The sequence below is a fragment of the Umbelopsis ramanniana genome (genome assembly GCF_025399195.1).
Source record: "Umbelopsis ramanniana AG unplaced genomic scaffold K450scaffold_49, whole genome shotgun sequence".
In the NCBI taxonomy this organism is placed as follows: Eukaryota; Fungi; Mucoromycota; class Umbelopsidomycetes; order Umbelopsidales; family Umbelopsidaceae; genus Umbelopsis; species Umbelopsis ramanniana.
In genome coordinates, this window is record NW_026252135.1 from 1 (window position 1) to 27,874 (window position 27,874).

General features: G+C 42.9%; 11 protein-coding genes across 11 annotated transcripts; 3 read left to right on the plus strand and 8 right to left on the minus strand.

The window, feature by feature from the left end:
* Positions 1-560: 560 nt before the first annotated feature.
* Positions 561-1,688, minus strand: K450DRAFT_251618 (uncharacterized protein; the record flags this gene model as incomplete). Its single annotated transcript, XM_051590749.1, has 4 exons — positions 561-1,086; positions 1,162-1,350; positions 1,430-1,499; positions 1,686-1,688. 4 exons carry the CDS (start codon positions 1,686-1,688, stop codon positions 563-565), a joined length of 786 nt encoding a protein of 261 aa, XP_051442441.1.
* Positions 1,689-3,061: 1,373 nt separating this feature from the next.
* On the minus strand, positions 3,062-6,328 carry K450DRAFT_251629 (uncharacterized protein). The gene is made up of 7 exons (XM_051590750.1): positions 5,753-6,328; positions 5,608-5,690; positions 5,263-5,546; positions 4,964-5,204; positions 4,801-4,900; positions 4,166-4,723; positions 3,062-4,096 (listed from the first exon to the last, which is right to left on the minus strand). The coding sequence occupies exons 1-7, from the start codon at positions 6,246-6,248 to the stop codon at positions 3,135-3,137; spliced, it is 2,724 nt and encodes a 907-aa protein (XP_051442442.1). The 5' UTR covers positions 6,249-6,328; the 3' UTR covers positions 3,062-3,134.
* A 68-nt stretch (positions 6,329-6,396) lies between these two features.
* On the plus strand, positions 6,397-9,878 carry K450DRAFT_251636 (uncharacterized protein). Its single transcript, XM_051590751.1, has 13 exons — positions 6,397-6,811; positions 6,879-7,049; positions 7,107-7,245; positions 7,322-7,387; positions 7,459-7,591; positions 7,656-7,795; positions 7,878-7,973; positions 8,033-8,875; positions 8,941-9,070; positions 9,143-9,197; positions 9,257-9,365; positions 9,431-9,569; positions 9,635-9,878. The coding sequence occupies exons 1-13, from the start codon at positions 6,642-6,644 to the stop codon at positions 9,772-9,774; spliced, it is 2,331 nt and encodes a 776-aa protein (XP_051442443.1). The 5' UTR covers positions 6,397-6,641; the 3' UTR covers positions 9,775-9,878.
* Positions 9,879-10,074: 196 nt separating this feature from the next.
* K450DRAFT_251639 (uncharacterized protein) lies at positions 10,075-11,291 on the plus strand. The gene is made up of 4 exons (XM_051590752.1): positions 10,075-10,111; positions 10,272-10,344; positions 10,594-11,012; positions 11,096-11,291. The coding sequence occupies exons 1-4, from the start codon at positions 10,108-10,110 to the stop codon at positions 11,197-11,199; spliced, it is 600 nt and encodes a 199-aa protein (XP_051442444.1). The 5' UTR covers positions 10,075-10,107; the 3' UTR covers positions 11,200-11,291.
* A 1-nt stretch (position 11,292) lies between these two features.
* Positions 11,293-13,426, minus strand: K450DRAFT_251655 (uncharacterized protein). The gene is made up of 10 exons (XM_051590753.1): positions 13,381-13,426; positions 13,118-13,313; positions 12,912-13,052; positions 12,690-12,836; positions 12,512-12,617; positions 12,382-12,446; positions 12,161-12,318; positions 11,996-12,099; positions 11,759-11,917; positions 11,293-11,682 (listed from the first exon to the last, which is right to left on the minus strand). The coding sequence occupies exons 1-10, from the start codon at positions 13,397-13,399 to the stop codon at positions 11,350-11,352; spliced, it is 1,428 nt and encodes a 475-aa protein (XP_051442445.1). The 5' UTR covers positions 13,400-13,426; the 3' UTR covers positions 11,293-11,349.
* Positions 13,427-13,440: 14 nt separating this feature from the next.
* On the minus strand, positions 13,441-14,857 carry K450DRAFT_251659 (uncharacterized protein). The gene has a single exon (XM_051590754.1). The coding sequence runs from the start codon at positions 14,795-14,797 to the stop codon at positions 13,733-13,735; it is 1,065 nt and encodes a 354-aa protein (XP_051442446.1). The 5' UTR covers positions 14,798-14,857; the 3' UTR covers positions 13,441-13,732.
* A 1,048-nt stretch (positions 14,858-15,905) lies between these two features.
* On the minus strand, positions 15,906-16,589 carry K450DRAFT_251662 (uncharacterized protein). The gene is made up of 3 exons (XM_051590755.1): positions 16,418-16,589; positions 16,260-16,328; positions 15,906-16,197 (listed from the first exon to the last, which is right to left on the minus strand). The coding sequence occupies exons 1-3, from the start codon at positions 16,568-16,570 to the stop codon at positions 15,976-15,978; spliced, it is 444 nt and encodes a 147-aa protein (XP_051442447.1). The 5' UTR covers positions 16,571-16,589; the 3' UTR covers positions 15,906-15,975.
* Position 16,590: 1 nt separating this feature from the next.
* On the minus strand, positions 16,591-18,498 carry K450DRAFT_251665 (uncharacterized protein). The gene is made up of 8 exons (XM_051590756.1): positions 18,326-18,498; positions 18,057-18,244; positions 17,651-17,988; positions 17,530-17,578; positions 17,443-17,463; positions 17,346-17,358; positions 17,115-17,280; positions 16,591-17,042 (listed from the first exon to the last, which is right to left on the minus strand). The coding sequence occupies exons 1-8, from the start codon at positions 18,404-18,406 to the stop codon at positions 16,702-16,704; spliced, it is 1,197 nt and encodes a 398-aa protein (XP_051442448.1). The 5' UTR covers positions 18,407-18,498; the 3' UTR covers positions 16,591-16,701.
* A 582-nt stretch (positions 18,499-19,080) lies between these two features.
* K450DRAFT_282539 (uncharacterized protein) lies at positions 19,081-19,689 on the minus strand (the record flags this gene model as incomplete). The annotated part of the gene is made up of 1 exon (XM_051593439.1): positions 19,081-19,689. The coding sequence occupies one exon, from the start codon at positions 19,687-19,689 to the stop codon at positions 19,174-19,176; it is 516 nt and encodes a 171-aa protein (XP_051442449.1). The 3' UTR covers positions 19,081-19,173.
* On the plus strand, positions 19,438-24,258 carry K450DRAFT_251677 (uncharacterized protein). The gene is made up of 18 exons (XM_051590757.1): positions 19,438-19,846; positions 19,911-20,039; positions 20,106-20,305; positions 20,373-20,439; positions 20,500-21,123; positions 21,183-21,340; positions 21,410-21,535; positions 21,598-21,699; positions 21,769-22,011; positions 22,076-22,246; positions 22,320-22,434; positions 22,494-22,872; positions 22,933-23,003; positions 23,067-23,143; positions 23,213-23,296; positions 23,364-23,550; positions 23,620-23,765; positions 23,831-24,258. The coding sequence occupies exons 1-18, from the start codon at positions 19,666-19,668 to the stop codon at positions 24,179-24,181; spliced, it is 3,411 nt and encodes a 1,136-aa protein (XP_051442450.1). The 5' UTR covers positions 19,438-19,665; the 3' UTR covers positions 24,182-24,258.
* Positions 24,259-24,528: 270 nt separating this feature from the next.
* On the minus strand, positions 24,529-27,870 carry K450DRAFT_177728 (uncharacterized protein; the record flags this gene model as incomplete). The annotated part of the gene is made up of 5 exons (XM_051584273.1): positions 24,529-24,771; positions 24,841-25,176; positions 25,251-25,673; positions 25,750-27,683; positions 27,780-27,870. 5 exons carry the CDS (start codon positions 27,868-27,870, stop codon positions 24,529-24,531), a joined length of 3,027 nt encoding a protein of 1,008 aa, XP_051442451.1.
* Between the last annotated feature and the right edge of the window lie 4 nt (positions 27,871-27,874).

A 27,874-nucleotide genomic window follows, 5' to 3' on the forward strand; every position in this document is an offset into this window, starting at 1 on the left:
ATTTTTTGACATATAAATGGCATGTTCCATTAATTTCGTGCGAGTGAGGGCAAAAGGGTAGATCTCTTGTGTTCTTGCATTTCAATTCATTAAAAAAAAAAAAAAAGACCAAAAGCGCTATCATTTGCAAAATAAAAAGATGTTCAAAAATTGGTAACTCTATCAAAGTTTTTGGATCTTCAGTTCGACAAAAAGTGATTTGGGACATCTGTTGTAAAAAACCAAAATGTCACCGGAAGTGCCTCTCTTTATGGAAAATGGGCGGGGGATCAACTCCCCTTCATTCCTTGGGAACGGCCGCCCGCCGAACATGTTTCATGCTTATTTTTCTGTGTTTCTTTGTTAGAACAATGATTTGTTGTTTGATCACATTGATAAACTTTCGTTGGTTCAGTCATGAAGTGCATGGTCGGCGGAATCGGACCGGTGGGCACCTCATTGATATGCAGTTTTATTACTTGCAGCATTTCAGGGGCATGACAACCACATTATTAACCATGCTTCCATTTCAATGAAACTTGTAATATTTTTTTTATTAAGCTGGTACAAATGCTGGATACATTTATTGTTGGGCAGCAGCACGACGACGGTCACGCTCCTCAGAGATGGTAAGCTTAATACCCTTCTGCTTGGGGAGAGAGATCCAGGGCTTGTTACCCTGACCGATGACGAAAACGTTGGACATACGGGTAGCGAATTGACGGTCAAGGGAATCCTTAACGTGAACAATTTCGAAACCACCAATGTGACGTTCACGGTGAACGATAACACCAACACGACCCATATTACGACCACCAGTAGCCATGCAGACGTTGCCAACTTCGAACTTGATGAAGTCGGTGATCTTGGCGCTCTCAACATCATAACGGATGGTGTCGTTGGCCTTGATCAAAGGATCGGGGTAACGGATGGTGCGACCGTCGTGGGTGATAACGTAAGGGATACCCTTGGCACCGAGTTGAACCTTGCGAACCTTGCAAAGCTTGTACTTGGACTCCTCCTCAGTGATACGGTGGATGGTGAAACGTCCCTTAACGTCATAGATGAGACGGAATTGCTCACCAGTCTTCTCGATGGAGATGACATCTAGATAGATAGAAAGAAGGAGAGTTCAATATACCGGTCAAGGAGGGGTGATAAAGGCAATTGAATAATTCTTACCCATGAAGCCAGCAGGGTAAGTGCTGTCAGTGCGGACCTTGCCATCAACCTTGACGAGACGCTGCATAAGGATGTTCTGGACTTCCTTTCCGTTCAAAGCATACTTCAGACGGTTACGCAAGAAGATGATGAGAGGAAGACACTCGCGGGTCTTGTGGGGACCAGCGCTGGGCTTGGGAGCATAGGAGCCTAATGAAAGCAGTGATACGTTTGAGCATGCATTTCGGAATGGGCAAACGGATGGTTCAAATATAGCCAATTTACATACCGAGCAACTTGTCGAGCATCCAGTGCTTAGGAGCGTTCAAACGCTTCATGTGCTTCTTAGGTCCACGAGCCTATAAGAAAAAACCGAAATGTATTGTCAATGTCGCATTCTTAAAATCATCAATCTCGATCCAAGGCACAATGAAAAATTTCGCAAGTGAAAATGTCGCAAGGCAACTCGTATCGCTATCCATCCATTCATCCATCGTATCAATCTATCCATCCACACTGGGCCCATATGTAGTTATGATCCTTACCATAGTTACGAGCGATTAAAGAGAAGTACTACGATGGTTGCCAACTTGGCCATAGTACAAATAACAAACTCCGATGCTACTACAATTTCATACTGAATCCAGGGCTCTACTCAGCAATAGGACATTATTCAATAGTTTGCTTAAATGTGAAGAATTGGATATACTAATAAGCGCTAATAGGTGCTTTAGTATCCAATATTTGTTACTGTTCCTTCTAGCTTTGTACAAATGCTCATAATTTGACAAATGCCATGATGAAACAGATATGCTATGAAAACTGACTTTTTGTGCACTACTTGACTGCTTGCTCCTCGTCTGCACATTACTTCTCAAGCGTCAAATTCAATGTCAATCTTTTTAAGTTTTTTTCTTTTGGAGGTTCTGCAACAAAACATTATTTACAAACCCTGTTATCCACTAGCGATTTAGCTGGGGCTCCACGTTTCTGTTTGGTTGCGAAGCAATCTTCAGGGACAAATCCGGCATCAGCAAATCGTAATGTTAGAAGTTTATTTTACAAAAACTAAACTCGATTGCGATATTTTCGCTAATCATGCTCTTGCATTTTGATGGATATAACACAAACTAGATTATCATGTTCCTGGTATATTACAAAACGATACACCAGCTTCCATAGCTGTCAATCCAATAACCGAAAACCTGTTTTTCTTACTGTAATTATTTGTTTAATAGACTAAAAATACAAACAGATGGTTGTACCAGCAGGAGGAGGAGGAGGGGGTGCAATGAAGGGGAGGTGATGTGTGAATCACAAAAAAGTTGCCACAAAACTATAACGTTCCACTTTTTCCTCCACCCCACCATTCTGATCCCCCCAATAATAAATCTACTCCTTGACTTCCCAAAAAACACTTGGAAGGGATGGGGGGTCAGTAAAGCAGTAATGAACCAATTGTAATTACAAAGGATCTAGCTTGTGTAATGCTTAAAGAAGACAATAAAAGTTATTCAACACGAGTAAAGTGATTTTTTTCCCCAACCCCTTGACATTTCTTCTTTCATTATCATAGGGATGAATTGTTATCGCAGTATGAGAAAAAGAATAAGCCCGTTGTGTCTGACAGGATAAATCTTTTAGCATCCTATCGTGCTATTAATACGGCATGTCCACTGATTATTTCACGGTCGCAGCGACATTAATGCGTTTTGCACAACCAAAAGAGCGGTACTCAAAGCTTTAAACAACACGCTCACGTATTTCCGTATAAATGAACATAATGAAATGACGCATGTTATTTGGAGTGTGTTTTGGCAGCAGGTGGTGGAAAACGCCATCCTACTGCCATATCGCCATTTCCCTAATTCATCATGGCCAACTTAAGCTGAAGATCCAGATCATTTATAGTTATATGCCCTGCACATCGAAAATAACCAAAATTACAACGAAGAAATAGATATATTGTATTGTATTGGGTGCAACGAGGTAGGCTATAGCAATGTAATACTAAATTCATGATGGTCCACAATGCTTTCTCCGTCTAAATTAATAACGACTTGGCTCTTCTCTTGGATCGGGATAAGGGTACTACGCTGTCCATTACAAATGAGCTCGGCCTGACTGGTGTAGGTGATTCCGGCAATAATGATACGGGATATACTGAGAGTTTCGCTCTTCCCGACCTGCTGGACGTTAGTAATACGGAGTTTTCCATTCTCAAACATAAAGTGTGCAAAAATGCTGGAAGATGCTGGTAGTGGTTCATCATTATCCAAATAACAAGAACCTGTTGCTTGTCCTCTAGAATCTAGACCAACCCAGAGCTCCAGCTTGCTGTGCCGCTTCGTGTCTGCCACCGTTTTGGAAGCCTTATTCCACATCGGTATAATAGAGCCACCACGTACGTGTACAGGTGTGAGATCATGCACGTAGCACTCAATTTTTTGCCATCCTTTGTTGGCTAGAGGCCGTCCAGTGTACAAGTCATACCAAATATCATTTGGTGGAAAATAAGCATGAACAGTAGTTACGTCTTCCTGAAGGACAGGTGATATCAACAATTTGTCACCAAGGAAAAACTGGGCGTCATTTTCAAGTGCTTCCTTATCACTATAATGATGCCATGACAGAGCTTGTAGAACAGGATTGGACATTGTTGCCGCATAGTAGAAGAGGGTATACCAATATGGCAATAACGAGTATCGAAGTGCAAAACACCTGCGAGCAAGATCAGCTACGCTTTTCCATTGGTAGAATTCTTGGCCTCGATTGTATATCCAGTTATGGTTTCTCATGAATGGGTAGAAGGTTGCCAGTTGAGTCCACCGTAACATAAGCTGCTCGTCGCAGTTTCGATGGAAACCGCCGACATCCGCGCCGACCATCGGAATACCAAACATGGTCATAGACAACATACCAGCGATGGACTCTTTCAAATCATTATAGCTCGACGCTGAACATAAAAAAGTTTAGTACAGGTGAATTCACCTCAAATCTGTATCGCATGGACGAGGTTACTTACTGTTGTCACCGAGCCATTTTGCTGTGTATTTTCCGCTTCCGACGAATGAGCTCCGGGTGAGAATGAATGGCTTTTTGCGACTGCCATAGATGTCAATCAGAGATTTATACGTTGCTTGACATTCCATGTGACCATATAAATTATGGGTGTTGTATTCATAAAGTCCTCCGTAGTGAATCGCATCAGGTGCAACGCTTCTATGCTGAAGTGGCCGTTTTTTGCCTGCGTTATTAATTAGATAGGGAGGGTTATTGACGGTAAAAGGTGGTTCAGGAGACTTTTCGATGACACTGTCAATAGTGCTTCTCAAAGTATTTTCGTCATCGTCCACGGTGGCGTCGCTTTCATTGCTACTTGAAGTCTCCTTAATAGCATGGAGAAGTTCCGGTTCCGCGGATTCGGTCTGCTTTTCTGGCTCATCAGAGGTCGCTTCCGCCGTGACTACCGCCGAACGTTCTTCAGGAGAGACTAAACTTTCTGCCACATCTGCTGGTAAACCATCACTATCACTATCATCATCGCAGTCACCATCGGCAAAATTAGATATTTCGTTCATATCTGTCAAAAAAAGTACGTCAGTATGCATATCATATCACAGGCGATGTTCCCGACGGATCCGACTGACGATAGCATACCAAGCCATAGTCCATCCACTGGAAATTGCAGGCACCATTTTTTGAGTTGTTGGGACCAGTAATCTTGGGCATCAGGATGAAACCAATCCGGGAAGCATGTCTGCAACCATTTAATTTTCATTAAACGTTCCCATGTACTCTTCAGGCTCTGAATTTAGCATACCTTTCCGGGCCAAACTCGTCCTACGAAGTCACGGAGCTTTCCATCATCCTTTATCTTGATGAAGATGTCGCGACGTTTCCCTTCCTCATAGGCATTGTCGCCGTCCTTTGCTTTGACTCCAGGGTCCAATATGACAATCATGTGTTGATCATTATCATGCAGGTCGCTGATCAACTTTTGTAGCTTTTCTTTTGGGTATCGATCTGGATCATTAGTGAAGATTCGATGATTGTCCATATAGCTACGGAAATGAAGGTTGAGTCTTTGGAATTGGCGCTTTGAGGTTAAGAGTAACTTACTCAATATCCAGCCATAATGCATCCAATGGAATTTGGCCGTCCTTGTACGATTCTACCACCTTCCTAGCTTGAGCTACATCTTTATAGCCCCATCGACATTGGTGAACGCCAAGAGACCACAACGGAGGCATAAACGGCTTTCCGATGAAATCCACATATTGCTTTAGGACGTCTAGAGGAGTGGGTCCCGTGAAGATGTAAAGCTCTATGTTACCACCCAATAACTTGTAGGTGATTTTTCCTGCAGATAGAAGAACATCCATTCCGTTGCTACTCAACAGAAGCTGACGCATGCGCTAATATGAGCTTGGGTTATCAGTACGATACATGAACACGAATACCTACAACACCATGAGCTTGAGAATCGCGAATTTCCATATAGAATGGATGACTCGAGTATACGTTGTCGTGTTGGGGAACAGCATCATCTTAATATACCGCATCAGCTGTTTAATTTAGAGCATTATCATAAAACTGCTCAGCACCTTACCTCTAGCCCAGAAAGTGGTAACTGTTCCAGGCGCATACTTTTTATCGTCTGGTGAAATTAGCCTCTTGAAGCTCGAGTTCACTTCTCCTAGGCCATATATATTTGGATGCTCCGGGAGAGTGCTGGAAAATTCAATATATTGATCGCAAAAGATAAATTCATGTCCCTTTGTCGAAAACAATGCTTCTTCGTGTGCATTTCTATGGACTTGAAATGAAAACGGTTCTTCATGTATTTTTATCATGGGGGTTTCCATCGCTTTCTGGTTTTCATCTAATGGAGGAAGTGAATTTTCGGGACGCGGGAGAACGTCTTGCGGAACAGACCATCGGTTGGGCGCGCCGATGGATACCTTTACGCGAGTTTCGGTTTCACAGCGAGCATCCACGGTAAGGGTCTCTATCTGGTCTCCCATGTTTTTGTCTGGTGAGGTTCCAGAATTCAAGCTTAGCGATCCATGAAGGAGTCCGGTTTCGTATGGCAAAAAGTTGTACATATTGTGTTTCTTCTAAGTAGTCCGGTGCTGTGATTGTATAGGCTGAACTAAAATTGATGTTGCTCCAAGTTGATGGATTTAAAGTCTCATTTCAAAAGAAAATTCCCCAGACGAGCTCTTACGTAATTGGCAAACAACATGGCAAACAATCAGATTGTGTTTATTGAAGGCGAAAACATGGGTCTTATGTCAAACTACTAAACCAACATCGTACTGCCTCTCTGCCCTTGTGTTTCTATTCACCTTGCTCTGGATGTCCTTTGGCAATAGCCTTCATGCAAAAATCGATCTCCGTCCCCAATATGGCAAACGTAAAAATGTACCTCAATCCATTTTGAGGCACTTCGTTTGAGACCGTCCTGTCTGGTATTTGGTTTCTGCGAGGCAAGCTTCATGTCCACAGCAACGATTTGTAGCTATAGCGTTATACATTGCTCAAGCTATGGCCACGACACCCATCCTGATGATCTCGTCAAGGGCAATGAACAGCTGCGACAACACCCTGATAGTTTAAGTAACCACGCCATGGTCATTCCCCATATTCAGGGTTGGTTGACAACACCGTAAGGAATCTCTAAATCTTGCAATCTCCCGTGTGCAAACACCTTTCTGATGTCATGCACCCAACAGGAGATGCAACTATCCACAGGAAATCGTACTTTGCTTGAGCAATGGCTCAACACACGTCGATCGACTGGACATCCTAGCTCATCACACCATGATTCCTTCAAGAATCGACATATACCTAGGTCTTCAACCTGACTCAATTGAGAAGAAATTAGTGCAGTTCAATAGGCTTGGGTATGTGCGTGATTTGAACCCCCAATGGTTTCGATAATAACTAATATCTCTCTGTAGCTTTGTTTCCCTAGGCGATAACATGTCAGGGGATTACTGTATGCGCGAATTGAAATCTATTCACATTGGTCATACTGCTGAATATATTCGTTTGGTTCTTTGGGACTGCCATAGGAATATGCTCAACCAACACAATCAGGTACCTTCTCAGCAAAATTTCATTAGTATAATTTTCGCGGAGATAACTAATTTCTGTTGTGTGGTATGCGTTACAGGTTGGACTAGCTGCCATAAGGGTAGTAGGCCAGAGCTCAGAAAGACACGGAGATAGAATTGTTTCAGTAAGTATGAGCCGGTTGAAAGCTAAGAATTTTAAATATGACAACGTCGCTGATTGGCTTTCGTCTTGTAGCGACCTCCTGCATACTCGATATCGACTGTGCATAGCGATGAAACAGAGATCGACCTTAAGCGAGCCAAAATTGACGAACAACTCGCCATTTGGATTGATGCCTTGATTGAAAAAAAAAAGTTGTGTGTTCAAGGTAGGTAGTTTAGTTGTCGACATGAATACCCAAAAACAGTGTCTGACCTGGGTTTTGCAAATAGCGGAGGACTACCAAGGAGCTAGGCTGTACAAATTCTGGTCCCATAGTCTACTGACCCTTGGCAACGAGATTGAAGAATTAGAAGTGGAGAAACGACGAGCGGTTGATGTAGAGGATTTCGATGAGGCTGAGAGGATAAAGGTGAGCTCTAAAATTTTTTGATTGTCGTAAATTTAGAGTAGGACAAGAGTGCTTAATTACAGACCCTTTTTGGTGTTTTCAGCTTGTGATCCGAGACAAGAGAACGGATACAAAAACTCAAATGGCTAAAGCTGGTATCCAGATTACCGACGATGGGACGATATTGCTGGATGTTTACGTGAGTAGCCATCTATGCGTACATTTAGCGTCATCACCCGGTATTGACATATTAGGTAGAAGGATCACCAAGTGGAGAAGGAGTCAGATTCATCTGCATCAGATGAACTGTCATCCACAGGGGATCATGTTAGTGAAACTGAACCGCGATCCTCTACAACGTCGAGCAATAGTATCACTTCCCTTGACAATATACCAGCTCCCAACTATTCCTTTATTCCGACTTTGCGAACCTCAACTGTCTTGCGAAAGTCATCAACCAGATCGCTGAAATCATCGAGTTCCATAACATCTTCTTCCAAGCTGATGGAGACTGTTTCAACGGTTGCCACAACGCCACCACCGCCTAACAGCAATGCAAAATCGAGCAAAATACCCAGCGACCAGCAGCCTCCAGCTCTCATCTCTTTTACACCGCCACCAGAAGAACGCAACCCAGACGTTAAGCTGAGCAGCCACTCTTTACCCAAACCTTCCATGATACCCACTGTGTCAGAAGACACAAAAGCATCCTCGAGAACGAAAGCCAAATCTCTTCATTCGGTCAAATCGATACCAACAAGGATTCCTTCTCCTCGAGATAAGGTCACGCAAGCGACAGATGAAATGCTCGCAAAGAAAGATGTGCCTGGCAGCGAAACTCAGATTGTTCAAGAGATAGTCAATGAGGCTAATCCACCAAGGCGAGGTACGGTGGCAAAACTTGAAAGGCAACTTGCGGAATTGCGTATGATGGCTGCTGGCTCTGGCCGACTACCATCAAAAGTTAGTTCTGAATCAAATATACCAAAGTCCAATTCCATGTTGAAAAAGACGTCCATTGAAGCAATGAAGACCCCATCGGTGACTGCTATTCCTGTCCATAACGATCATTCGAACTTAACAGGAGGTGTGGAGAAGAAGGTGAGTTACAAGCTGGATAGGGCTTTTGACAGCAGCAACAACTGATGACCTCTTGCTTTTCGCAGACCTCCTCAATGAACAAACAAAGCAAGCATCAAAATTCAACAACACGTCATGCATCGCAGGCCAAAACAAACGAACGATCTCCAAAGCATCAATCCAGAGCCAAAACCCAAACTCGTAACGACGAGCGAAGTATGTGATTTTTTTTTTTTTGGCATGTTCACTAGACACAGCCTCTGTTGTACTCAACATAGCTTCGAGCAGGCACAAAGGGCTCACATGCAGCAAAGAAGAAGCCTGAAGATAAGAAAAACTCATCGTAAGTTTCCATAAAGCATAATGCTCGCCTCAAACTAAATGTTAAACAAGATTCTATAGAGCCTGCATATTTTGCGAAGAGCAAAATGACAGTTTTAATGAGGATACACTGGTGTCACATTATTGGAACGATTGCCCAGTACTTACTAGCTGCCCTTTGTGTCAGATTGTAAGTGCATGTACATATGTGTAAAAAAATACCGTTTATGTATGCTGACCATGTATGTTCTCTAGATTCTGGAAATATCGACGTTAAGCGAGCATATTGTGACGGATTGCGAAGAGAAACACAGGATAAAACGATGTCCTAGATGCAAGGAAGTTGTTCCTATTGACAAGTGGCTTCAGCATTCATTAAGACAAAATTGTACAGGTAAGGTATTATGGACCGACCAACGTTTCTCTCAAGTTTCCATCTCATCTGTGAATCAATTTTAGTTGTGAGTTCCAGCGAGACTAGGTGCCCGTTGTGTCGTGAGGTCATCATGCCACCTACCGAGTCTATGTGGAAGAGGCATCTACTAAAAGAAGGAGGATGTCCTCATAACCCAAGGCGACTAACAATTATGGACCGATAGGTTGCATTTCTTTTCCCTTATACCCCTTTGCTCGGCTTCATATTCGACGTATGCTATTCAATATGTTCCACTATAGACTAGTGGTGAATAAACCTTTAACTATACCATTGATTAATTTATGATGGGGCTACAACTGAAGCAACAGGTTAGACGACAATAACTAACAAAAAAAATCTTCTGGGTGTCTGAGCTCTAATGGCAAGCTGCCATTTTCAATTTTCATGGCACATTTACAGATTTTGAATTAAATGCTGACATCATACGGCTGGTTCCTTGCCGTTTTAGGTCATTGCTTCGACAGACTGTGAACGGTCTCTTTTTCACTCGGCTAGAATGGGTATGGATACCAACGATACCAACATCTACAACCAGACATCCACATCGCATCCATCGACATAATGAAGGATTGGATGGATATGATGGATGAAAAGTAGATGTATTGTTTGCAGCAAAATGTTGACATTAGCTAATTTGCACCATCTTCCAACTACCTATAGGTATCTCTCGTGACTCTAGGCACAAGCGCAGCGCTACTGGAGCTAAGCGTGCACAGTACAGAAAGAAGAGAAAGTATGTGTTCAAGATGGTTACAGCTGTTCAGTTTAATTTTGTTTCGATGGAGAGTCCATGCAGCCAAACTTGTTCAAATCGACCACTTTTTTTTTTTTCAAAGGCGACTTTGATCGATACTTGTAATTTTTTTCCAAGCGTCGAAATCGGTCAATGCCACTATGCTTGCATGTGTACTCTCCATCGAGGTTAAACTTCATGCCATAGATCTTGTACTGACCTATTCTATTTTTCTTTCTATCTTTCCAGGTTCGAGTTGGGTCGTCAGGCCGCCAACACCAAGCTTGGTCCCAAGCGTGTCCACGAAGTCCGTGTTCGTGGTGGTAACAAGAAGTACCGTGCTCTTCGTCTCGATGCCGGTAACTTCTCCTGGGGTTCCCAGAACTGCACCCGCAAGACCCGTGTCTTGACTGTTGTGTACAACGCCTCCAACAACGAGTTGGTCCGTACCAACACTCTTGTCAAGGGTGCCGTTATCCAGGTCGATGCTACTCCTTTCCGCCAATGGTATGAGGCTCATTACGCTCAAACCTTGGGCAAGAAGAAGGGTACTGAAGCTGAGGCTGAGAAGAAGTCTAACCACGTTCAACGTAAGATCGCTTCTCGCCAAGGTGATGTCTCTGCCGACCCTCTTCTTGATGATCAGTTCGCCGCTGGTCGTCTCTATGGTGAGTTCTTCATTTTTTTCTTTTGATCTTACCATGACCTATTTGGAAAAAACATGCTAAGATTTGTCTTTCACCTTTTACAGCCAAGATCTCTTCCCGCCCCGGTCAATCTGGTCGTTGCGACGGTTACCTCTTGGAAGGACAGGAACTCGAGTTCTACGTCCGCAAGCTCAAGGCTCGCAAGTAAACGCGTACTTTAATAGTAAAGTAGAGTCTTTCAAAAATAAATTCAAAAAGTACCCAACAATTATTCTGGCGCTATTTTGTTCGTAAATTTGTATATCATATTGGTTGAACAAGGTTTTATGTACAAAGTAATGGGAAAATATCTATCTATCTACCAAATCTTTGGCTTTTTGTCAACAGCCATGTCTTCAGCTATTTCGACAAATTCTTCCTTGACCTCCTCGGGTTTAGCGATAGGAGGCGTATTGGTGGTGGCTGCCGCCAAGATCTTTTCTCGCTTTCTCTTTTGTTTTCGCTTCTTTCTCCCTGAATCATCCACGGCATCATCGCTATCATTGTTGTGGATGGTTGGTAGGTGATATATTTCATCTTGTTCTCCATCATCTTCCGAATCCACAAAGGCGCTGATGCCTTCAAATGTGGCGACATCGACCTTGATATCCTCATCTCCTTGCTTCCTCTTGGAAACCTCTTCTTCTGGGACCTAGATCAAGAATGTTTATAATTAGACTTTGATGGAAGGGATCTCACAAAGTCCCAGTTTCAAGGTCAGTGCTTACAACGTCAAATTCATCCTCTTTCTCTTCGTAATCCAAATTTTCCTCCAATTCAATAAAATCCGGAGCAAATGCACTCCAGTTTTCGTCGCGGCTTGTGGCCCAAATATGTATGTTTCCATAGGTGCTTACAGACGCTATGACGGGACGAATCGGGTGCCACTAATACAGAGACAGGAACCACATTAGCCAAATAAAATCAAGTGTTATCTTATTTCCGCAAGTAAATCGTGCCCGTACCGTCAAGTCATCTAAGGGTTCTTTTGGACCTTCTAAAATCTTCACCAGATTGCCCATATTTTTATCCCAAATATATATATTATGTTCTGCCTTGTGAGCCGAACCTGTTGAAGCACAAGGTTAACATCTGCAACCCAATGTTTCAACGGTAGCGCTGCAACTTACCTCCAATAATAAATTCTCCATCAGGGCTGAAGCAGACTTGATTCCACTGTATTCGATTCACTAGATCTTGGAACTTGTTTTGTAGTTTTGGTATGCCTGTCTCCTCATTAATGGTATAAACACGGATGATACGATCGTTAGCGTTAACAACGATATCCCTGGTGATGAGCGTTAGTGAAAGAAAAGAAAATTTGATTCATCTCAGCACGTTGTTATGTTACCTTCCCTTCCGGCTGACTTGCAATCCTTTGATGGAAGTATTTGTGATCCTCACGCTATAGATTAACTGGAAAGTAATATACTATCAGTTCACCATGACATGATATGATATGTGATTGGTGTGACACGTACCTTTCGAGTCTGAGTATCAATGACATTCAAGAATCCTTTTGATGTTCCAGCATATATTCGATCTCCAGATTTGTTCCAACTAATTGCTGTGGTATAGGACCTTGGTCTGTACTCAAGTATAAAATTAGCCGTATGATCTTTGCTTATTCATCCGCTAGTCATGATAAATAGATATTACTTCTCTGCTACTTGTTGGTCTTTATCTTTGTCTGAGGCATCTTCATCCGAAGGTAATTCGGTTGGCAGCTCGTATTTTCGTACCGTACCATCATTCATGTCCACGATGACTGGTGATTCCTGGGAGAGTGCAGCTACAAACTTCAAACTAATGACCACGAGTGATTCGTAATTAATATCAAAAGAAAAGAGTCGTCAAATGACTATAACGCAACGCACGTACTTATCGGTGGGGTGCATTTGTGCCATCATGAGTTGAGTATCAAACCGAATTTTCTGCTTCTTCTTGCCGGTGACCAAATCCCACAATATACATGTCCAGTCTTTTGACGCCGAGAGCAAGTACTTTCCATTACGAGACCAGCTATAGCAATGAGTTAGCAACAAAGAGGTGGAAGAAACAATCACGTCATTTTCAACAAGTTGTACCTTATGCTAGCAACTTGTTTGACGTGGCCATGCAGATTCCTAGAGACGCCTTTTGTGTCAAAATCCCATATCACGCATCGGCCATCAAGGCAGCCAGCTGCCAAGAGCGTGCCCTTGCGATTGAAGCGACAATTAAGTACGTATCCATCTTCCAATGTGTCTTCAATGACCTGAGGGTATTCCTGTTCCCATGGATCTGAGAATGAGTGATAGTTGTTAGCACAATAGGGTCATAACATGACTATCAAGTTTACAAGTTGTACCTAATAGCTCTAAATTCATGTTCAGGGCATGCAAAGGGGAATTTTTTCAAAGTGGAATGTCTCGATTCTCCCAAAAAAAAACCTCAATTTGAGTCCGCGTTTTTAAAACTCCTCATCCGCCACAGCGATGGGTGATCTGTTCGCCACACCAGAGTTCAACCAAAGCCCATGCTGGACTGGTCGTTTAATCATGGAAAAAATCAATGAAAATACAATTCAATCATAGTTAAAGATTTCTTCAGAGATGCCTAGGTTTAAAACTGATTATATACAATTACAAACATTGCTTGGAACTACATTATATTATTGGGGGGGGGGGTTATCATGGTGGCATAATTTGCATGGGGGAATACTACTGGTCCTTCTTTCGTTCATATATTTCACTAACCAAGTCCCAATCCTTGTCTAGAACTGAGCTAGCTTTGTGGTTCAATATGGCGCTTTCGATGACTGACTTCTGAAGCTCGTCCGTCGGCTTAGGCGTCTCAGCATCCGCTTCCGATTCCGCTTCTGTGACACTGTGGTCGAGGGACATGGAAGCTACAGTGTCTTCGTTCTGTGCAGCTTGTTGTTTTTCTTGAAGCGCGATGGCCTTATCCTCCTCAATCTTCTTGCCAAGGTCTTTCAAGAATCGATCGATGCTCCGGTAAAATCCAAACAGTAACATATAGGATACTCGCACCATGGGTTTCTTGATGACACCTTGTTGAGTGACTTTCAAAGTAATGATCTCAGATTCATCGTCTGCAAAAGACGGTTGCTTGAACATACTGTGTCGTGAGGATTTCAGGGTCGAGAATTCCTTGTCGTCAAAATTGGAAGAGATATCAAAAGTCCAAGACCCTGAAAAGGTTGGCTTCTTGCTGGCAGGTGTGGCGGGTACGGTGGCAGGAGCACCTTGAAGGGGCACTACGTTGTTTCTTTCTTCCATAATTCTTAGAATCTTGGACCCAGGAATTTGCTCTACGAGGACGACCGTGCGTTTTCCGTATTTTGTATACTCCACAAAAAGTGTTTCACTGCCTCCTTGATCCCGACCACTGAGTCGACGAGCTCGCATAGCAGCACGTTTATCTGATTCTGTATTATCCACAGTATTTGATTTTTGCATCTCTGAACTGGTCGTTAGTTCTCCTTCAGTGTGGTCACTATCTGAGACGACATTGCTTGACAATCCCGAATCTTGATCTGGATCGACGGTTTGCGCTAAGACCAGGCCTCTGAGTTTGGGTTGCCACTGTGGGTATTCTTGAACGTCAGTCAAAAGTCGCCAAATGTGTTTACGAGAAGTTTTGAATGTCGCTGTTCTTGAAACAATATGTGAAGCAGGGAGTAGTAGACCAATCAAGTAGATCGCTATGGGAACACATGGTACGATCAGTATCGACAATAGGATAGCAAACGTTGCTGATACCATTGTAAAAGAAAATGATATTTGAGTATTATGGTATAATTCTTCAGGTTTAAAGAGTGAAAGAAAAAAAAAATGATCAAGTCAGTATAAAACAAAGTATCGCAAAGTCGACGTTGATTCCCCCATGCGAGTCACAAGACGTGTCGCTGCCTGGCACTCGTCAGGTCAGCTGCAGCCCATACATCCAACTTGCCGTTCATGAAAACTCATTCCTCACTCGTTATCTCTCTCAAAAAATGGGGTTTAGCAAGGAAGTGGCTCCACCTTCCTCCGCGACACTGAATGATAATATAATACTACTTGTGATCTTAGTAGTAGTAGTAAATGCGAAACTCTCACCTTTGCATTGAAATCAAAAAAGTGGAATTGGTATTCCTCACTGCTTGGCTGTTAAGCTTAGTCCGTCATTTTGTTGAATCCGCCAAGACATAACTTTGTAGTGTCACTGTCGTCATAACTTCGAAAAGTTGTGTTCTGAAAATGATCGGCCCGCCTAAAAAATCTCTTTATGTGGCGCCCGCCATTGGCAAAAAGATACCAAAGCCGAATAAACAAGTTGGGAAAAATTATATCATAAACTACCCTTCCAATGAGCATCTCTTAGAAATAATAGTGTTCCCTCGAAATTCATAGACAACTACTTGGAATAGGGCCTGGCAGCTTTTGAAGCCCATTATGAGCTTACTTGGATGTTGTGACTGGTCTATTTCAAAAGGCAAGTTTCTTGAAATGGCTTCGTCCCGCAGCCTGGCCTTGTTTTTTGCGAGTCAACATGTTGCTTCGATCATGGCATAGCTTTCGAGCCAATCGACTTCTTCGCATAGCAGATGAAAGACCATTTATAACCTCACATAAACCATCATTTTGGTACTCGTATGGAACGCCACTCTTCAATGTGTTCCTTTGGTCGTCAACAACCACATTGGGTCTGCATCTGTTATGGCACAACTTGAACTATGCGGAAATCAGAAAGGATCGAGAAGCCGAGATTAAGGAACTGCAAGCCAGGATTAAAACACTACAAGAAAGCCAAGCAGAATAATGCAAAATTAGAATTTTAGACCTACCCTCATCAACCCACCTTACCTGTGTATATTTTTTTTGTCTATTAAACTTGGTTGTACCATTACGTTGTTTTTCCACCACAAATATGATATCGAGGGGCTATATTTATTACAGTTTTATGGTGAAGTTAAGTTTCTATATAATACATTTTCCATATCAAATACCGCTGCATCCAACTCTGCTTTCATCTTTGACATCTCGGATTTGATAGCGGTTTTCGGTTCCTTGAGATCCTTTGTTCGGGTATCACTCAACTGCGTTAATGTCTTTGTATCATTCAACAGCAGAATTTGCTTTAATTCAGTGATGAGACCAAGTAGAGACTCTGCGGATCGAATCTAAATGAACTAGATTAGTGCGTGTTTGGAGAATTGAAACGGGTGGATGAAGTCTTGCTTACTATTTGGGCAGTCTGGCTTTCTATTTGGTACCCTTCTTGCGTTACTTTGAACTTGTCTTTATTTTCAATCTGTCAAGGAAAAGGTGTCAGTCATTTGAAAAGGACACGTACAGATTGCGTAACTTGTGTAGGCTGCTAGGTATAAGCTCGGTGCTTACCTCAGTTACTCGAACAATGTCTGCAAAACTGTCGACTAATTTCAATACATCATCGTCTACGCGCTTTGTATATTGTTCTTCTAATTGCAATAATATTGGTTTGTTGCCTCCTAGTTGGGCTGGATTGGTATGTTGAGGTGGCAGGCCAGCCATGACTGAGTGGAATGAAGTAGGGCCGCCGAACCAACAGGACAAAATTGGTGGGCAATGAGCCAGTCACGAAGAAACAAAATTCTGAGTAGACCTTCCGTTCATGAGAAGTACTGTCAATTTATTTTCTTAATTTATTCCTGCTTTCCCTTCTCAAAATCTGCTACAACTTTTTCAAAAAGTTTATCGTCAGTCATAACTTTGACGGCAGTTAGGGTCAAGCATTTGGCGGCTCGCAGAGTTCTCCTATGTGAGTCTTCAGTTCTAGCGGCAGTAGTGAATTCGTGAGAGTGGTTAGGTCCGTCGGTAACAATCTTGAATCCCGGATGAAGCCCAGGAACAACATAACTGATATTGCCGAAATCAGTACTACCACTAGCTTGTTTTTCTTGCCACTCTTTAGATTCATATTTGATCCCTTCGTTCTCCATGAAATGTATAAAATTTGCAGCCAGTGTGTCGTTTTGGAATACATCTGTAGCATCGCTTGGTTATAGCTGCCATCCTTGTTGCATATCATGTAATTATAGTATACTATTAATCTCACCTTCCACTATTCCTTCCTGTCCCCACTGGTACTTGACCTTGGTCTCTGTTGCGACAGCAGCGGCTTCAAAGCAGTCATTGACCTTCGCCTGCAAGGTCTTGAGTTGTTCGCGAGTCACAGAGCGTGCGTAGAAAAATCCGGATGCATATTCGGGAATGATATTCGGCTATAAGTAACATGTTAGTTGCTGTACTCTGCATGCAAAATTATTTCTTGTCCAAGGAAACTTACTGCGTTACCACCACTGTGAACAAAAGAACATTCAAGTTAGAGATGGTCAGCCATCTTCTATGAAACACACCATCCCTCAACCTTTCGTCAAACTTACTTTGTAACAATCCCATGAAGTCTGAAAATTTATATACGTTAGTACATACAAAGAACTGACAAGCCATAATACAAATCAAACTCGTACCTGTTAGTAGGCAATGTCTGCTGTCTCAACATCGCAATATTGTTGTAAGCTAGATCGAGTCCTAAGGGTTAGCGACGCTGACCATGATTTTCCAAATTTATCATTTCATTGGATAACTTGCCTTGCATGAGTGCATCAACAGCATTTCGTCCATTGAAAGGAGCGCCTGCAGCATGCGACGGCTTTCCAAAGTATTCGACATTGACCGAGTCTAGAGCAAGCATAGTCCCGTACACTCCTTCAGAAGGGAAAGGATGCAACATCATACAAAAATCCACTCTACTTTGGATATCGTTGTTGTTGACCATTCTGATCTTGCCAGAACCTTTCTCTTCAGCGGGAGTTCCGAACAGAACAACGCTACCTTGAAGTAGATTTCTCTCAAGGAGATTTCTCGTGGCAATTGCGCAAGCCAGTCCAGCAATAGCAATAAGATTATGTCCACAAGCATGCCCAACGCTTTTTTGAGCTAATGCGTTAGATAATGTGATGTTATGAGGGCGATTTTCCCCCGCTTATCCACTTACCCAGGTAAGGCATCGTATTCTGAACAAAAGCCAACTCGTCGACCAGGGCCATTACTGTATTCGGCAAAAAATCCAGTTTCCAATCCACTGGCATGGCGGGTGACAATGAATCCCTTCTGCTCCAGGTAGTCGGTCAACAGAGAGTGTGCCTTGACTTCTTCATATGACTGCTCCGGGTTATCATGAATCTACATGTTCCGAACGCTCGGTCATTGCGCATGTTCGCTAAGGGGGGCTCAAACCAGTATTACACTATTGATCCCACTTACCTTTAGAGATATCTTTCGAAGTTCTCCGTCTATACTGTTGATAACGTTGGTAACTTCTTGTTCAATGGAGGAATTGGTCATTATAAGAGAATGAGTGAAAGAAGGTTCGGAGCTGCAGGGTGAAGTCGTATCACCCTTAAATAAACTCTAAAGCAAAATTGATAGAGAATCATTGCACCATCGTGTGAATCCGTCTTTATGGTTATCAAGAAGATAAAAAGCTTCAATAGCAGTATCTTTATTGATTTCTTTCATTGTGCTTTTGATGCCAGAAGTAGTGCCTGATAAACAGAAGATACTGGCGGGAAGAGAGCGGTCACAACAATGGAAAGGAGATCAAGGACAAAAAGTGGCTGGTATGAACATGCTAACACTACGTTATTTTAGATTATATGTACATCTTTACAACACAGAAATCAATTGCTGCACTAAAAGTAGCAACTTTTGTCAATTCATATGTTTCAAAAGATAAAGACGTAGAGCAGCTGTACATGGGTGGTATACAATTCATTGAATAAACGTATACAGTCACAATAAATGCGAGTTTTATGGTTTTCATCTTACAAGTGTATATTTGATCTCTCCCATGGTCATGGGCTAAATCCAGGTGGAGGATGTAATGGCAAGATGATAAGAATGACGGAACAGAAAGAAGCTTTTCAAGCGCAGGAAATGCCAGAGACACTGTCTCTTAAGCAAACAACGAAGCAATTGACTAGATGCTGATCCAGAAGGGTAAGCGATAGCCAAATTTTGCGGCAATGATGTAAGTATACATGTTTTAATTGTCATTGAATCTCTATACAAAATAATACAGGAAGTTGTCGATTGTTCTTTCTTCATCTATATCATCGAGGAGATACTTTGGTGTCTAATTTATTGAAGTTTCTCTGAGCTCGTTTTATCAAGCCTCGTTTTTTCGTTTTCAACTTATTGATCATCTCTTGTTCTTTAGCTGTAGCGAATTCTCCATGTCGAATATCGTTAGGTATAACGGCGTCCAAACGTTCCAAGTATTGAATCAAAAGTTCGTTGCATTCTCGTACACTGAACGCTTCTGCAGTAGTTCCTTCTGGTAATTCATCGATTTTTCGCTCGACTGTAGCAATATCCTTTTCAATATGTGCTAGAGTTTGTAAGTGACTTCGCTGCTTCTTCTTGGCATGGTTGAAACTTAGGGTTTTCTGGTGATTGTCGGTAAGGTAATAAACTATGCCTCCAACTGTGAGGGCTGTGGCCGTAATGGCCATAGTCACTTGCAGACGAGGATCATTCCACTGCATGTCAACAAGGAAACAGAAGAGATTCACACCTTGGTAGTTGTTAGGCTGTGACTTGTTATGGCGGTCACCGCTGAATACCATTCTGGAAATGTGCTCATTCAGTTCCCGCCGACCTTTACTGGTAGCTTGCTTGTTCGGCCGTTGGAATTTCCGTTCGTTCCTGCATTCTGCAACATGTCGTCTCACGATAACATTAGGCAGGCTTTAATTTCTAACTTGTTCTCACTTGATTCTGGAGGTATGTGATGCCAAGAGCCTTCGTGGTCATCCTTAACTTGACTGACTAACTAGGTGGGTAATAGGTGGAGGGGAAACTCTTTTGGTTCATCTAAAGGTGTTCGAAGATGTCAAGCAAACATCTAAATCACAATCTTCTGATGGCCGCCAGGCTTCCAATATTATGGGAAAAGCAAGATTCCTTTGTCTAACACGTAAGTTTTATTTTGGTAACCTACTTGCAGTTTATGCCAGCTTTAACACCAGCCAAACTCGAACAGAAAAAAGAAATAAAATCCGACTCTACAAAGTCAAGCGTACATCAACAGGATTCTCGATAGGCAAAGCTTGGCCTATAGAAGATGTGAAAAGCATCCAACACATCGACAACAACCAATTCTGTATGACCTTGAACAAGGCCTACACCTGGGCAGTCGAACGACCCAAGGAAAAGATGACTTTCTTGGCTTATGTTGTTGATGTATGATTTATGCAATACTTCTCTCGTCTGAAAAATTTAGTCCTAAAATTGATCGTGCCTGTTACAGACAAGTCAGAGATATGCTGGTCGCATCCCGCGCCTGATTAATGTTGATGAGGCTAGATTGCAAAGATGTGAGTTGAAACAGCACATGCTACATAATAGCTGGATAAGAATTAACCTGTTTCATTTAGATATGCCGAGCATAGCAGGAGGTGGCACTTCTGGACCATCACCAACACCATCTGGATCGAATTCTGCCTCATACAGTGACAATGGCATGGTATATTCTCCTCAGGCCCGAGAAGGAGCGAGATCGCCTTCTTCTCCCCGATATTCAACACACGAGCAAGTTTTCAGTACTTCTCCACCGCCTATGGCACCAATGGTTGCCAAAGCTCGAGCACCGCCGCAACACGCCGTAGCCGAGACTGTTCAAAACTACCACGAACCGCCTAGGCGTCCACGAGAAATGCAAAATAATTACAATGAGCCCATGGACGAGAGAGAGAGATGGAGAAGAGAAAGAGAAAGAGAGAGTCAGACTTATCGTGAACCTTCTGAATCAAGCCAGCCTGCATCACGATACCCTCCTACTAATGGCGATGACAGAGCAGCGGCCGCCGTTCAGCGCAGCCTTTCTCCCGGCCCTTCTCCTGTTGTAGCACTTCAGCAGCCTCCTGCTGCGAGAAACAACCCAGCAGCTCCTCCGCCAAGATCTAAGGAAAGAGAGAGACAAGAACGGCAAGAACGTGCGATGGAAAGAGAAGAGCAACGTGAAAAGTCGAAGAAAGAAAAGCAAGCCCTAGAAGAGAAAGGTTGGTGTATTCCTGTCTGTGGTCATGCTGGAGCGCATACTGATTACTTGTGAAAACAGAAAAGCAAAAGCACATGGCAGAGCAGCGGGAGAGGATGGTGGAACAATCGTCTTTGATGAACGTTGAAGAGATGCTGACTGATTTTAACTGGAAAACCAGCGGTAATGCAGCAGCATTGGAAAGGCGACTTCTCGGAGAACTTTCAGCTTTGGAAGCGGTAAGTTGAATGGTATTGTCTGTAATGGCCACTAAATCAACTTGATCGCTAACCTGGACATCAAACTAGGCCAACGTGCATGCTATTATCGAATCTGATGAACGTGTTGCCAATGTTGTTGGTCAAATCGACAAAGCTCTTGAGGAACTAGAGAGTATGGAAAATTGGTTGCTGCTTTATGCAGCGGAACTGAATGTAAGCTAATTTGCTTTCACTACATAAGATACCGATTTCCTATTCTAACATGCCAACTGCAGAGTATGGGTGATGATATTCATCAAATTGAGTGGCAGAATCGTGGTCTTCAAGTTCAAACCGCAAATCAGCGAAGTTTGATCAATGAATTACAGGATCTTCTGGTCAGTCAACACATATCATCTCAAACCCTGCAACAGCATTTTACTAACAATACTTCTCAAACGGAACAGTCGTCCGTACGCGTATCCGAGAATGTGCTTCAGACGCTTAGAAATTGCCCAATGGATAATGTCAAGGACATTAACACCGTTCAGGATGCAGCGGCAGACCTTCAAAGAGTTCTGAAAATAAAGATGGAGGATGGCCTTCAGACGATGAAGGCCGTGCAAGAACGTATTCAGGAATACAACGTATACAGCAATGCGTTCACCAATCGTACATACGATCATCTTAGAGCGACCATTCAGACCCAGGTAGGTAGCATTTATTTTGTGCTTTAGCATTATTTCGACTGACCTCGACCTTCTCTTTATGTAGACCGACATTTTGTTTGAGACGAGATCTCGCAGCTCTCCAGCCACAACCCGTAAATCCAATCTCGTTATCATTACCCCTCATACGACTCTGGAGGATGCGATATTCAAATACCAAGGATTAGCCTTATGGATGAAAGAAATGGATCCACGGCGCTACAATGAACTGCAAACGGTAGGTTGACGTTGAGTTGTTTATCTTGCGAAATGGGACATAGCTGATGTTTCTTTTCTTCCTGTCAAAAAAGCTGTATTCGCAAGGCCTTATCAGACCCTGTAAGCGGGATATAAAGGATGTCATGGACTCCACACGTCAATATTTTGCAGCTATCCGCAATCGTAATACCGACGATTTAGACTTTTGTACGTAAAATGCCCATTTCAGTCTTGTATGATGAACCATCACTGACACCCACATACAGTGTTTCGAGCCGATGATTCTCGACCTGTTCGTGCATTAGGTTATACAAGCGGGCGATCGACCGATGACTCGAGAGCGCATAGATACCGTAACATGTTAAGAGGTTCAGTTGAAGGTGTCATTGGTAGTGGATCCAATAGTCGAGAGAGCGTTGATGAAGACGAGAGGATTGCCAGCGAAGCGTTTTCGCATATGATGGGTCAAATTGTATCCCTAGTTGTGCGAGAACAAAACTTTATGCGCGACCTCTTTCAACTGTCTCACGATGCGCCAAAAACGTTTCAAGAACGCGGCCCTGTCTACTCTGTTGTGCCCGATAAAGATACCCTATACATCAGACGTGAGAAGATGAAGGACGTCAAGGTGTCGAAGCGAGTCCTGTAAGTGGTGCTACAACTTCATCATTACATTGAATATTATACTGATTTGTTCATCGACAGCGACCTCATGGACACCATGTTCGATGGCTTGCAGGCTGAACTACTTGGGTTTATAGAATACGGTACAAGAGGTGACCCCACCCAGAGCTTAAGTATGCTTGTCGCTATTGAAAGTCAAGCCGAAAGCTGCGAAGGGTCAGATCAAGAATTTGGTATCAACATGCTGGATTTCTTGAGCACTCGACTTGAAAAGATGTTTGAAAGATTCATTGTAAGTTACTCAAGTGTCATTTTTCTTTTTTTTTGTACCTGGTTCTTACTTTTTCTTTTGTTACATCAGGAGGACCAATTGCGAGCTATCGAAGAAACAAAGGTTACATCCAAGAAGCGTCGTGGCATTTTATCTTTTATTCGCACTTTCCCGGTAAAACATCATATCATAGTGACATATGGCTACTTGAGTTCATTTCGCTGACTATGCCATTATCTAGCTGTTTGCTGTGCGTTTGGAAGTTGCTGGCTCATCGATGCAACCTAATTCCAAAGTAAGAACCCTCGTCAATCAAGCGTACGAGCGCGTAGTCAATGGAATGGTTTCCAGTCTGGACGCCATTGCAAGAGAGTCTGATTTGGCTGGAGATGACAAAGAGCAACTGAATGCCCATGTTATGATTGTTGGTGAGTGTTGCATCCCAACGCTTTAGTTTATTCGAGAAACCCCATGGCTAACGAGTCCACGCTATCAAGAGAACATGCACCACTTTTACCACGAGCTGCGAGCACATAAAATTCAAGTATTGGATCGATGGGTCAAACATGCAAAGACTCAGTATGAAAGCAATCTCAACCAGTACATCAAAGTCGTCATTCGAAGACCACTAGGAAGGCTATTGGTAAGGCAGTGTAAAGGATAAGTTGTGATGGCCATGAATATAAAAGTTTAATGTTACGTTTATAGGAATTTTTCGAAGGTGTTGAAAGTATGATGAAGACGTCGACGCCAGAGGAAGTAGGATTCCATATGAATTATAACAAGGTCCAACTTCGCAAAGTGATTGCTCAATACCCAGCCAAAGAAGTCAAAAAATCACTGGAGCAGTTGTACAAGCGTGTTGATAAGCATTTCTCAGAGGAAGAAGGACTATTGCAGGTCGTGTGGAGAGGCATTCAAGAAGAATTTATTCGCCAGCATGAGAAAATGGAAGATTTGATTCGCCAATGTTACCCTGACGCTAACGTCAGCTTGGAATTCACTATCCAAGACCTGCTAGCTATGATGAGTGAACTTGCACGAAAAGTTAACCTGTAGAGACTAATATGAAAGAACATGTAAAACTACTATCTAATAAAACACTAGTTCAGCTCACAACAACGGTAGCTTTTCATACAATGCCCTACTCGCATACCTTTTGTTCTAGATATATTGAAAACCCTCCCTTAAGAGAGCAATCACTCTGACAGATACTTTCTCTCTGTCCTTTGGTTAGCAAATCAAACATCTCAAGGTACATAAATATTTTATTGCGTTTCAAGCTGAACGAATTCTGTACAGTATAGCGTCTATTTTAACGGATTGAATGAGGGTGGGGTTCGATTCGCTTGTAATTAATTTTTTGCTATGGATTACCGAATATCAACTACCCAGCAGTATGTAAATCACCATCGTCGAGTGCTACCGCCAGCCCGATTTTCCAGACCGACTTTCTGTTCGAGACGAGCCCATTCTTCAAAGTGATTCATCTGAATTTGACTGCTGTCAAACTTGCCTTTCTTCTCAGAGTGATCTTCCTTGGAGTCGCCGTCAATACGTCGAGTTTCACCCCATGAAAAGTCATCGAAATGCCAATAAGCGTAAACGGGAAGTACAAAATTCCAAATAGGCAATGAACACAAGTATACCTGGAAAAAAACCATTGAAATTAGTAACGTTTCCTGCTAGACCATATCTTTCATATTCAAGCTACCCACCAACATCCATCCGACGTATACCATCTTTCTGGTGGTCAAAGCAATGAGTACGGCTGGCAGACCGAGAATGGCGGCCAGCAAGAGTAAAGGTATGATTGGTACGGGAGTGACGAAGAAAGAGATGACAATCAGGTATACGGTGAAAGAGATAGCAGCTGGCAGAACAACTGTTCCAACCAATTCCATGAACACAACGAATTGCATGGAGAAGCAGAAGGTACCACACAAATCGCGAATAAGAACCAATTCCAACAGATTGTGCACGGTGGAATTGATCCAGCGGCGTCTCTGGGACAGCAACACAGGGAAAGTATCTGGTACAACAGTTTTGCATACCTAAAAAGTGCATACCAGCCATTAGATTTCAACGTTTGCCTGTCAACAACAGTATACACTATTCATTAACTTACAGCTTGTGGCACAAACATCATCTTTCTCTTAGGGAATGTTCGCAACATAAGAGTGGTTAGATAACGATCTTCTCCAAGCAGCAAGAGATTCTTCTTATGCAAGGTATCGACGACATTTTCAGAGTACATTTCAGTGATATCCGATGAACAGATGATGGGAACATAGCGACCATTCTTGGGAGCAATAATACGATACATGCAGAAGCAACCGGGTAAGCAGGTAACACCACCAAAAATGGCTTCGAAAGCTTTTGACATGTGGTGAGAAATATAATACTCGAATACTTGGATAGCTGTAACCCATGTGTCCGATTTGTTTGCAATCTTGGTTTCTCCACAGAGACCCATAATGCGAGGATCGCGCGACATGCACGCTACCATACGGGCTAGAGAATCTGGGTAAACCTTTGTATCGGCATCCACCTATTGAACAAGACAAGAGTATGAGGAAGAAGGAAAACGCAAAAGAAAAAAATGTTAGACAGTGCTATTCACTTACCATGAGACATATTTCAAATCTTGACGGGTGTTGGCCAGAAAGCTTCACGATTGATTTACAGAATTGATATTCCAATTGACACATTCTTTCACCGTAGTAAACTTTCTGCATCGCGTTCATCAGAATAACTTGACTGTCACGTTTTCCTCTGTTACCAGGTTTCTTGTCCGTTGCTTCTTCGGGGCTACCGCATTTAACAATGGTGATCATTGGCACGCGTTGTTGCTCTTCCGGTTTGAGAACTAGACCCTTTTCTGTGTCTTCGTTATATCGATAGTATCCGGCATACACCTTGGCCATGTTATGACGCTTGGTTCCGTCTGCAATGGCAACGTATGAAGACGCGTCTACTTTATCGGGGGGAACAAGGAAATCCTTCATCATGGACAAGACGATATCTGGTGTTGACATGGAGTTACCGGAGCCAGTGATAATACCATCGCAAATGACAAGCAACATCTTGTGTGAGGTGGGGTAGTCGGTGTTTGCAAGTGAATCCAGTGTGGTTCTAAGACCATCTTCGCCTTCAGAATAGCAAGTGACAACCATGAAGGTATGAATGAGATCGAAATTGAAATTATAGTTGTTCTGAGCCTGAAGATCAGCCATTTGAGAGTCCAATAAATCTCGCTGTGGAATGCTCAGTTGTGATCCATTATTGAAAGGCAGACTCAATGCTGACTGTGCAGGACCACCACCGGCACGAGGCAAGCTACTTGAGCTTCCATCTTGAAGCATATACCGAGAACCGTAGGGTGAATTATATTGACCAGTTACCACAGCTGGAATGGGCTGAGTGAATCTTGAAGTGGTGGGCAAAAATCTTCTTTTGACTGATCGAGGAGTGGTGTTCATGGAGGTGGCTGTTCCTACTCGGGGTAGGGACAAATTACTTTCAGAGGGTCCGTTATTGGTTTGAAGTTGTTCCATATGTGCGAACGACACGACACTACGGGATCGAGGATAATGCATATCATCGTTGTTTTCCATTTCCCACTGTAAGACGGCATCTTGTCGTTTACGTCGTTCCTCACTGGTTTCTTCGCGAATACTTCCAAGCTTCCATGACAAAATCCATCCGAAGATCAAGGCCAAGAAAAAGCGAATGAAGACAACGCTTAAAATGACCGCCAAAGATAACCAAAGAACGACGTCGGATATAATACACCCGGTTGAGCGATTGTCCAATACACCGACTTTCAAAACATCGGTCATGCATTTACCAAGCTGAAGTCGATCAGCAGTACTACTGAGCCAGTAAGTGGCATCGTGGCCGATGAATGGGTTTCCTGGACCAGCAAATTGTGCAATTTGCGTTGGTAGCGGAACGTTAGGGACCAGATACCGCAATCGAGAAAGATCAAGCACATTTCCATTGAAAGCAACCAGACTTGTTTTAGGCTTTTGTATGTCCGTCCAGTTGTAGTAGACGTCGCCAACCAGCTTAAGACCTCTCAAAGCGGTTCTTGCTTTGACACTAACGTGGCATCCAGAGTTCTTGGCGTTTTCCGTTCCATTCACAGAGGGTGCATAACGATCAATTGGTACACAAGGGAAGTAGTTGGCCACATTGCCTTTGCCATCATCGTCTTTTAAAGGAATGAAGATCCCTTTACAGTTGTTATTCACTACTTGGAACATGAAGGAAAGATCTTTTCCACCGGCAGATAGAGGAGGGTCTCTTATATCTCCACTTGGGGGTATACCAGTTACGTCGGTATTGTGGCTAAAGCCGTCAAGATCAAAGACTCGTCCGGAAATGACGATCTGTTCATTGGAAACCCCAGCGGGACGGATACGTGCTGGTTCTCGCCCACAGACTGTCACATTGAAGCCGAAGGTCAAAAATCCAACGATGACGCACAAGCTGACAATGACCATAACAAGAGTGAACTTCTCTCTCCAGGCTTGTTGCATTTGTTTGTCGCGTAATCCTTTTCATCCGAAAATAAGCCAAAATGTGTAAAATCAAATATGTCAGCCATAACAAACAACGGTATAGTATGTTCTCTGCTAGGGAATGCTCCTACCAAAACTTCGAAGCATCACTGGGAGTGCCCAAAAGGTCACTATCCAACTAGTGATTGTCCAACAGCCGGGTGATTGCTTGTCGGAATGCATCTCT